At 38.6% G+C, this 10,943-nt stretch overlaps 2 protein-coding genes across 2 annotated transcripts; one reads left to right on the top strand and one right to left on the bottom strand.

Moving 5' to 3' along the window:
- Window positions 1–1,892: 1,892 nt before the first annotated feature.
- LOC141248884 (uncharacterized) lies at window positions 1,893–4,980 on the top strand. Its single transcript, XM_073669487.1, has 9 exons — window positions 1,893–2,072; window positions 3,061–3,181; window positions 3,269–3,369; window positions 3,867–3,992; window positions 4,078–4,198; window positions 4,290–4,374; window positions 4,494–4,607; window positions 4,702–4,741; window positions 4,828–4,980. Exons 1-9 carry the CDS (start codon window positions 1,893–1,895, stop codon window positions 4,978–4,980), a joined length of 1,041 nt encoding a protein of 346 aa, XP_073525588.1.
- Window positions 4,981–5,515: 535 nt separating this feature from the next.
- Window positions 5,516–10,456, bottom strand: LOC141248883 (uncharacterized). Its single transcript, XM_073669486.1, is given in 9 exon segments — window positions 5,516–5,568; window positions 5,771–5,981; window positions 6,057–6,141; window positions 6,220–7,457; window positions 7,459–8,148; window positions 8,223–8,577; window positions 8,663–8,916; window positions 9,197–9,406; window positions 10,301–10,456. Coding segments are annotated over 9 exon segments (3,252 nt in total).
- Between the last annotated feature and the right edge of the window lie 487 nt (window positions 10,457–10,943).

Raw genomic sequence — 10,943 nt, 5'->3', positions numbered from 1 at the left:
TTATATGTTATCATAGACATCCTTTTTGGTTCGAACGAATGTTTGTGATATATCATTTGAGGATGTGTTTTTGTAGTATTTTTGATTGTAAGTTTCGTGCACAGTGTACTTTGTGTATGTTTTGTCTAGTAGTTTGTCTAGTATCTACAACACAACACTAATGCACAAAATTACTACTTCACACATTAGATCCTTGCTGCAAGATAAGAGAGAAAAGAAAATCAAATACTAATCTCAAAAACTATACTGATAAATTAACCATGATGATGTAGGATTTACCCAAATGACAATTAACAACCAAATTGTTGTTGGAACACTGAAAATAGACCTTTCAAATTAGAATATCAGTTAGAATCTAATGAAGTGAATGTATTACTGAATATGATGAATTGTTTAGAATAATATTTAGGCGAATAAGAGAGTACACGACCCAAGGCAACTCTCCGTATTACTATACTGATAAATTAACCAGGATGATGTACGATTTACCCAAATGACAGCTAATAACCAAATTGTTGTTGGAACACTGAAAATAGACCTTTCAAATCAGAATATCAGTTAGAATCTAATGAAGTGAATGCATTACTGAATATGCTGAATTGTTTAGAACAATATTTAGGCGAATCAGAGAATACATGACCCAAGGCAACTGTTCAATATTGCAGGGATTGATTGCGTATTAGCAAAAAAGCATCAGGTTATAAAGTAACGGATTGATTGCAGGGATTGAAAATTCACCTGGCAGTACGACAGTGTGTACTAGGTGCTCAAATACTTTATGAAACAATTTGCATCACCCCATTTGCAACACACCATCGCCTTCACAGCAACAGCCATATCCTCTGCTAATTGGTCCAAGCCCACATTCTCGTCCTCCACAGCAACTGCCTTACCTTTCATCTTTGCAGAATCCATGGTTCTCGTGTAATCTTGTTTTTGTCAATTGAAGTGATTTTATGACGTTCCGAGGCATGAGGAAGGGGGGGTCAACAGAACCGCCATTAATGGTGACTCTTGGAATTGCGAATTGATGGTGAACCGTTAATGACGACTATTGTAATTGCGAATTGAAGGTGAAGGCAGAACGAAAGTCAATTGGGAGGTGTACCAAATACTCTGCTTCTTTGATAATGCCATTTCAATTGCTACAAACAAATTTGATCCGACCTAATACTTATCAAAAAAGGCAAGCAACTACAACCTTTAAAAAAAAGCAACTACAAAACCAATGAAGACATTAATGAACAAAGCAACTACAAAACACTAAATTTATAATATACTCGTTTTTGTCAATTGAAGTGATTTTATGACGTTCCGAGGCATGAGGAAGGGGAAGTCAACAAAACTGCCATTAATGGCAACTCTTGGAATTGCGAATTGAAGGTGAACCATTAACGACGACTCTTGGAATTGCGAATTGAAGGTGAAGGCAAAACGACATTCAATTGGGAGGCATACCAAATACTCTGCTTCTTTGAAAAGGACATTTCAGTAGCTACAAACAAATTCCATCCGGCCAAGCACATATCGGTCCAACACTTATCAAAAAAGGAAAGCAACTACAACCTTTGAAAAACAAAAACAAAACAACTACAAAAACTAATAAAAACATTAATAACAAAACGACTAAAAAATCTAAATTTATAATATATTAAAATTAGGATTAGAATTAGGATTAAGATTATCCAGACCTACAAATCCATTTAAAAAAACTTGCAAAAGAAGCCCTGCCTTTGAAACACGGCGTTTTAGATATCTCTACAGTCAATACAATGTTCCCACTTCCTATCATCACTAACGCAAATCACGATTCACAACTCCATAGCGGCGAAGCTCACGCATAGAGTTCATCTCATCTACCTTTACAACTCAATCTTCAAACACAGAGAGAGATGGGCGGAGAAGATGCCGATGAATCGCAGAGGCTGAAGAGGATTGCCGCGGCCGCCTACGACTACGACAATGATTCACGCTGGTCGGATTACTGGTCCAACATCCTCATGCCTCCTAACATGGCTTCCAGATCTGAAGTTATTGCTCACTACAAGCGCAAGTTCTACCAGCGCTTCGTCGTATGCTATCTTTCTCCTCTCTTGCTTGCTTGTCGCTAATTTTTGCTATTGCTTTTCTAGCTTTGGACTTGAAATCTCTTGAATTGCGTTGATCGTGCGTATTTTTGGTACATCGGATTGATTCCTTTTGTGTTACTTCCCTATTTTGTCATCGATTACATGAATTTTCTGTAGAAGTTAGGTTTTTACAAGTTCTGCTTGAGTTTCTGACGGGGGTTTTCAGCTTGTTTGCTTCGAGTTACGTCTTGGTTTGGGGTTCTATTGCGGCCAGAGATACTACTCATAGATGAAATTTTCTAAGTGATTCGCTCAGTTCTCGAGGGATATTTGCTTTTTCAATGTTGCTCTTTTGGTCTTGAACAATTCCTTAAAATTGAAGATCCTTGATAGATCATTGATAGGGATAAACAAGTTTGTTACTTTATTGTTTACTCCTCTCGAGATCAAAGAAATGGTGCTTTTCTCTGATGCTTACGGATTTTCATTGGAGGCTTTGGCTTTATTCAAGTTTTTTTTTGCTTGCCATACTATTGTTTTTGTCTATCTCGGCACTTCTGTTTTCTACAAATAAATTTGAGGTTTTAGCTTGGGTAACTGAGTCAGTTTACTGGTGCACATTTATTAATCTTCCTGAACATTTTGTGCTAATGCTTGTTAGAATGGCTCGTTGGAAGTAAATTCAACTGCATAACTTATTTCAAATCATTGCTTGTTGCTTTTCTGCTATTTCTTAGCTACTTAAACTTTCTCACTACAAAAAAGGAACCAGGAAGTATCATCTTTTCATAACTAATGCGTGCTCTGTTTAGATCATACTGGATTTTTTTACTTTAGAAATTTATGTTTGTTCAAGGAATCAAGGGGAACTTATATATAGTTGTGAAAAAGTGTTTTAGCCTGGTATGACATGTATGTACTTCCTCAATGTCATTGCTTCTGGTTCTCCTTGAGCTGTCATATTGATGAGAGGTGAATTTTCTTTGATCAGGATCCTGGCCTTGTGGTAGAGCCCATGTCAGCGAGCAATACCTCTCAACCAGCTGGAGAAACAACCTCATCTTCGTCATCATCTCCCCCAAATAACCAGCAATCAAGGCGTCCTACCTCAGGTAATTACTTGGATCTTTGGCTGTTTTCACCTTCAGAAAGCATGAATATTGAATTACTTCCAATGGATATTGCAACATATGTTGCAGGCTCAAGCGCGAGAACATCTGCATCATCAGCGACCACTGGTCAAAATCCAACTTCCTTGCGTTGGGATAGGCAAACCGTACTATTTTCTGTCAATGCTTGGGTATGGGAATGACTTAAACTTCTATAGTACATTGATCTCTTCGAAAGAATCTCACTAAATATGTACTTGACTACATGATATGCTCCTTTAATATTATGCTTCATATCCTAACATGTTCTGTCTTATATGAGTACACGAATAGAAGCATAACTGAGACTGAGAAATGCTTAGTTATCTATTATAACACTTCACTTTCAGCTAGTTTTGTTCTGCCATTGACCCTATAGACATATATGCACCTATTTAAGTGGCTAAAAACGAAATAAAAAGGGCTTTCCTTATAGAAGTATCCATCTTATGTGTGAAGAACTTTATAAGAAACACTCTAAGCCAGTAAGTATAAAAAAGGATTTTTTTGCAACCCACTCTTTTCTATTAATATAGTTTAAATACTAACTAGGAACAGCACTAACCCATTACTTCTAACTCAATCTGACTAACAAGAATTACAATAAAAATATAAATTAATTATCTGCTATTTCTTTTTCTCCTTGCAGATATGTGTGTTAGCCTTGCTTGCAATGCTGCCGATTGTACCTAAGCATCTTTCAAACCGTGCATATCGCCTTTCTTTCGTGGGAACTGCATGCTCCTCAGCATATTCTTTGTACTCTCTATATGGGGTATATTCTTACAATCTATATGATTTTCTGATATTGATATAAACTCTATTAAATCTGATATAACATTCGTAAATGGTACTTGCAGAAACCTAGATCATGGAATATGCAGGGAGTTCAAATTTGGCTGCAGTCAGTTATAGCCACCAAAGACTTTATCTACTTCATGTATTCGCTTATGTTTGTCACTTCACATCTTTGTCTCAAATGTGAGATTCTATCCCTAAAAGGACCGCTTTTTTTCAATATTTCCCGAACTCTACTGAAGTAAATAACTCTTATAAATGCTTTTTCCTTCAGTTGCCTTGATCTCTGTTCTGTGTCGAACTCTAGAACATGTAGCAAAGTTTCTCAGGCGGAATTTCAGCAGCTCTTCATTGTATAGGTAAATCTCTTCAATTCGGTGCTATCAGTTTTCAATTTCTTCAACAAAGCAATCTTCTTGATTGGTAAGATATCATTTGTCAGTAATAACTATTTTCCCATTTTTGTAATTGTTCGCAGAAAGTACTTTGAGGATCTCTGTGTCTGGGTGGAATCAAATACAACCACTTTGAATATATTATGTTCTCGTACCGAAGTTGGACTTGGATTTCTTCTAATTCTCTCCCTGTTCTCGTAAGTTGGAATATCATTGTGTTATTTTATCCTTTCATCTTTCTCTCCATATAGACATTTTTCTTACTTCTTTCTGGACAATTTTGATCTGAAGGTGGCAGCGCAACGTAATCCAAACCTTCATGTACTGGCAGGTATTATACCCTCTGATGTTTAATGGTGTCCTATCTGTTTCTCTTCGCATAAAGATTGATAGTATCGCGATTGTTCTTGTGCGCAGCTGTTGAAGCTCATGTATCAGGCTCCTGTTACCTCTGGATACCACCAAAGTGTTTGGAGAGAAATCGGAAAGATATTCCTTCCCTTTAAGGATCGTTACGCCCCGTTCTTGAACACTCCTCTTTCGTATGCACAGAGATGGTGGTTCAGATAGGAGAAAAAAGATCTTTTTTGCTATTGTGTTTCTCGTTTGAAGCAAGAAATAACACAGTTTGACATGTACCTTCGAACATCAGCTAACTTGAGCTGCAAAACTCTGGTAGATCTTGTCCTTCTAGTCGAAGAGAACTGTTTCATTTAATTTTGAATATTGGTTTTTGATAATGCTTATAGGGTTTCTACTGTGTTCCCTGAATCTTCAGTCACCTAAACATCCCCCATTTTCTGTTCTACTACGAGGAGCTCGTCTTGTCTGGTATTGTATAAGATATCAATTCTACCCATAATTGGTAAATCAATATGAAACTGATATATACTGTTTATATATGAATAAATATGGGTATGGGTACGTTAGAGTATATATCAAGTATATTATGTGTACAACATGATAATTCATATCCATATCTTGATATCCGAGAAACCGGTTTTAAATCAATGGATCCAGATTACATGACAAACAAACAAACAAACAGTATTCGTCAATCTAGGTTCAACATACAAGCAAAGCAAAAAACACAAACAATTTCCCCTTAATCTAAGTTGAGCCATCCAAATACACTGACTTCATCATCACTACCATACTCTGAAAAAACAAAAGCTACCCAACAAACGGATTCTTCCTACATTATACTCCAATGCTTAGAACACACACGTGCATGACCCCAGAAAGAATGACACAGAAACAAAGTAATAATTCAATGACAGCCTAACACGTAGTAGAGAAGAAGAAGAAGAAGATCACGTTGTGAAGAACGTCCAAAGCTTCTTCCCTATCGACGCTTCACCTGGCTGCAAAGCCTCCTCATCTTCATCTTCTTCCTCATCATCATTATACTCCCTGCCTTCTCTAACACTATTCTCCGCATCACCCCCTGGCGTCACATTACTGTACTCTCCTCCATGCCCATCTGGAGATCCGTTCACCTCTTCACTCATCACTATCGTAGTTTCAGTAACAGTCGTCGCCACCATTACTCTCCCACCACTACATTCATCCTGTATAACACACAATATAACCTATTATTCTGCCCAATTTCATATCAAATGGACTATTAACACTTTAAAACTCACCTGGGCTGGATCATTAGCAGCTGAAACTGTTTGACCACCCTTCGAACGGCTAGTCTTCTTGGAAGTGGTTGTACCTCCAACCACCCTGTAAGTAATAACACAAGTCGTCATTATAGGACAAAAAACTCAAAAATGTTTTATTAAAACCATTTACAGAACTTACTTCTTAGGTCTGCGAAGGTTGTACCGTTTCTCCTCAGCAGGAGCTTCAACAGCTTGAGCCGCAACTTTCTGTCTCGTCTTTCGACGAGTACCAGCTGCAATACTTTCAGAGATCTCTTCACTATCAGCAACAGTCTGTTGACTAGTCGTTGCTTGAGCACGGCTTCTCTTCCTTCCTTTCCCGCCATTTTCCTTACCCAACTCACTCACATCATCTTGACTCGCCTCCACGCGCGCTGAATCATTCTCATTCAATAAAGCCTCCGCGTCTTTAACCACTTCTTTCATAGTACGGTTTCTAGTTATCCTCGCTCTCCCTCTTTTCTTCTCCACTTTCGCCTCACACGTTTCAACTTCTTGATTCTCGTCGTTCACATTGCTCTCTTCTCTTACTGAAGTTTCTTCACCACCTTCCACATCATTGTCTAACCGCGGCTCCATATCACCACCCTCGCTCTCCAGATTCTGCATTGCAGTATTCTCATTTTTCTTGGTGGGTGAAAACAGAAATATTTTGGAAGTACACTTTCGCAGCCACGACGACATTTTTCCTGCAGAATTCGGAGATCCAGCATCAAAGCCTGGTGGCGGGGATGACTCGTTTGTCTGATGTCCTTTATCACGACTTTGCATATAACGTTCAGGCAGCTTAGGAAGTGGAAGAATCTCTCCACCTTTATTCTCATGTAAAGACTGTAAATCAGACATCACAAACTCTCTAGTAATTTCCCCGCATTTTTCACAGCCTTCATGTTTTTCAATAAACCCAATAAAGCTCTCTCTCTCTTTCAAAAACACCTCTCTCTGATCCTTCAATTTGCCACTCAAGATCACAAGTTGCTCGATATCCTTCTGTATTTCAAGCCTCTGCTCTTCTAGATCCTTCCTATTTGCTTCCACTTCCTCTCTTTGCTTCTCAACTCTCCGTGTCTCCACTTCCATGTCTTCCATTCCTTTTTCAGCTTTTTCTTTCATGTAAGTGATGTTAATCATTTCTTTATCCCTTTCTTCCTCAAACGCCCTCTCCTTTTCTCGGAAACTTATCTCCATTTCCTCCATCTTCTTCTGCATCTCAATCTCAAGCTCTCTTTTACGCACCTCAATCTCATTCAGCATCGCGCTTCTCTCACTATGAGCTTTCTGAGACAACAATGACTTTTCATGTTCCATTTCTGCGGTAAATGACTCCTTCGCCAGCTTCAAAGCCTCTATCTCTCTATGTATATTAGTTTCAATTCGCTAAAGACTCATTCTTTAGTTTCTCCTCTTCTGTATGTCTCCACTTCTCTAAACTTTCCTTCTCTTCCTCTATTTTCTTCAGTTCTTTCTCAATCTCAGCTTTTTTCTCGTCAAGACCTTCCCACTCTTTCTCAAAACTCTCCCTCTCTTGTTTCAACCCTTCAGCTTGCCGCGTAAGTTCTTCCTTTTCATGTCTATATTTCTCAATCTCCATCTTCAACTCTGTCTGTAAGCGCACATGATTCAGTCGTTCTTCTTCAGTAACCTCCAGTTGTTCCTTTTCTTCTAGAATCTTCCGAAGCTGTTCACTGAGCTCAGCCTCTCTTTGTACAAGCTCTTCCTTGAGACAGACTAATTTCTCCATGTCTGACTGCACTTCCTTCCTCTCTATACCCAGTTGTTTCTCCTCAGCCTTCAATGTCTTCTCTTGACCCTTCAGAGCTTTTGACTTTGCATCAATTTCGGTCTCCTTGTGCTTCAGTTTCTCCATCTTCTTCTCCAGAGCCTCTTCTCTTTTTGCAAGCTTCTCTTCTGCATGCTTGATTTCAGCTTCCCTCTTCTCAACGTCCAGTACTCTACTTTTCAGTTCTTCGTCAAAAGATGCACTCTTTTGTTCCAATTCTAACTCAAACTCCTTCTTTCTTGCATCCATTTCAGATTTGTGCTCATCAAGAAGCTTCTGCAATTCCATCTGCAAAAAGGGTATCAAATCAATGAGGACTTTATCCTTAAGCTAGTCATTAAAGGGTTTAAAAAAAGACTCACATTTTCTCTTTCACTAAGCTTTTCTTCCCAGGCATGTAACTCTGTCTCCTTCGTTTCAAATCTCTTTCTAATAATATCTGTTTCCTGCTCTTTTTCCTTCAGAGTTTTGAATTTGTTACTTATTTCCTCTTCTGCTTTCTCCAACTCGTTCTTGCCCATTTCAATCTTCTTCTGTGCTTCTTCTAGATCGTTCTCCTTCTGCTTGTACCTTCTATCCACCTCATTTACTCGCTCCTCTCTCTGATTGAGAATTCTCTGAGCCTCATACAACCTTTCTTCACCTTCCTGCAACTTCTTTTCCCATTCACGCAGATCTTCCCTCTGTTTGCAAAGGCTAGAATCCTGAGCTTCTCTCCTGTTATAATTACAACACAATTGTCAGAACTCAACAAGTATAACCAAAATCGAATTGCAAGAAAAAATGTTGTTCTAAAACATACTCTGAATCAAATGACGCGCGTGCCCTTTTAAGTGCACCCTCTCTAGCATCTAAGTCTTGCTTTTTTCTCTCTATATCTGCACTCTTTCTACTTGCTTCAGCAAACCTTGCCTCGGCTTCACGCAATCTCGCTTCTACCTCCAACGACTTATCTTCAATGCTAATAGCCAAAGCATTTGCCTCGGATAGCTTCGAATCAGCTGTGAACTTGATTTCTGCATACTCTGCTCTCATCTCACGCAAAGTCTTCTCTAACTGCATTCAACCAATAACGAATAAATTCATAAATACACATTTTCAGATGAAAATAGATCAATCTCCTTTGACTATAACAACTAACACTAGTGGTTTTATACCTATGAAGCTAAAGGGAGATGCAATATACATAATTTATCCGAAAATTTACAACGTCATTCAACATTGAAAACATAACAAATTGATTTGATACAGCCAAAACATATTTCAAAGAAGAGGGGAAAAAGCAAAGGCAGTGCTATGATAGAAAAAGATGCAAACCATTATGAGGAATCCTTACATCATCTACACACTGTTTCTCCACACCAAGAGCCCTCCTTAGATTCTCCTCACGTTTCTCAGAATCAGAAATGGCAAGGAAATGCGCAGACTGTTCCCGTTTAAGGGCATTCTTTGCCTCTTCAGTTTCCATTTGAAGAGCCTCATACTTGGAACTCCATTCTTTTTTCTCAATTATAAGGAGCCCCATGTTGTATTGATATTCAAAGAGCTGCAAAACATGGTAGTTTAAATCCACGTGCCAGAAGAAATTGCATGTATAATATAGACACAAGGATTTTGAATATGAATTTTTTATGGTTCAATTCTAGTGCACAAATTATTGGTGAATCCCCCTCAAATATTGACTTTGTTCCACAATATACAGGTTCATATCTTATAAAATCAGGCAGGATTAAACATATTATCATAAACAATGACCACATAACTATGGAAAACATGAATCTCAGGAAGCCAGGATGTTAGGGTATATGCTCAAATGATTTAATTTCCTTGTTATAATTAGGCATGACAGCCAACACAAAAGGGTTTTTTCACCTACAAAAAAATGTGAATAACCGCCTACTCTGTCTACTCAATAAAGATAAGGTGACAAGAATTTATGCCATACACTTACAGGTTTGGATGAATTGTTGTAGGTATACTAACAACGAAAAGTTCAAAAAATAATAGACTATACGAAGTACGGACATTGTTTTTTAAATGGGAAAAGAAGCATAGCTTATACCAAGATCCTATCATTCTCCACCACCTTTCAAATTAAATGAGCATTTCTGTATATATTTGCTAATAGATGAATCTTTATTCTACAACTACCAAAACATAACTTCTCATCCTAATAAGGTCTATTAACAAGGAAGTCTAGGAACATATATTTCTACTTCTTAAAATCATACACTACCAAATCAAAATTGTCAATTTCCATCTTATGAGCACTCAACACAACATTCATACTTAGCAGCCCCAAAGTCCACCCACATTCAAGCTAACAATCGAATTAAGCAAAGAAATAGATAGTTATGCTTAATTCTTCCCGAGTAAGGAGAGTATTTCCGTACAGAATTCAAACTTAAGAACAAGCTAATACAACACAAAAGTACAATACCTCTTTTTCAAGTTCCGCTACCTTGCTGACCAGGGCATCCGGATCTCCTCCATCAGCCGCAACAATTGCTCCATTTCCATACACAGCACCAGAAGCAGGCGTGGGGAGAAACTTCTGCGGAAGTAACCCCCTTCCCTTTGCCGAAACCACTCCCATCTCCAACTCTAGGGTTAGCAGAAGGAGACTTGTGATTCTCACTCCTCGGCGTGAGCGACCACCCCGACGACCACGGCTTCTTTTGCGGCGTAGTCAACATCTCTCTCGCTCCAAAATTCTGCAAAATTCTACCGATTCACGCAGCCGCCCGTACCAGATCGACAGTTTAAACTCATAAGAAGCAATAACGGTTCGTAGAACAGTCAATTCTTGACGAAACCCTAGATAGTAAAGGTTACTATAGCAAGAACTGAGAAACGTAACCGGACTTCAAACAGAAGTACCAAATTCCGGTGAAGGGGCGATTCAAATCCGACAACGTCTCTGGCAGAAACCAATTTCCTTTCTCTCTCTTTCCAACTGCGCTTTTTAACAGCCCACCATTCGTGCTTTCGCGGACGGCTCACGATCCTCTTTTACTCGAATTGTTTTTTTTGTTTATTTACTCAGACAGCTACGCTGATGGAGATATTTACTTTTCTGCCCT

Source organism: Phyllobates terribilis, unplaced genomic scaffold (assembly GCF_046119375.1).
Source record: "Phyllobates terribilis strain yellow unplaced genomic scaffold, ASM4611937v1 Scaffold_4142__1_contigs__length_64581, whole genome shotgun sequence".
In the NCBI taxonomy this organism is placed as follows: Eukaryota; Metazoa; Chordata; class Amphibia; order Anura; family Dendrobatidae; genus Phyllobates; species Phyllobates terribilis.
Note: the sequence above shows the minus strand (reverse complement) of the source record. Positions and strands in the feature narration are given on the sequence as shown.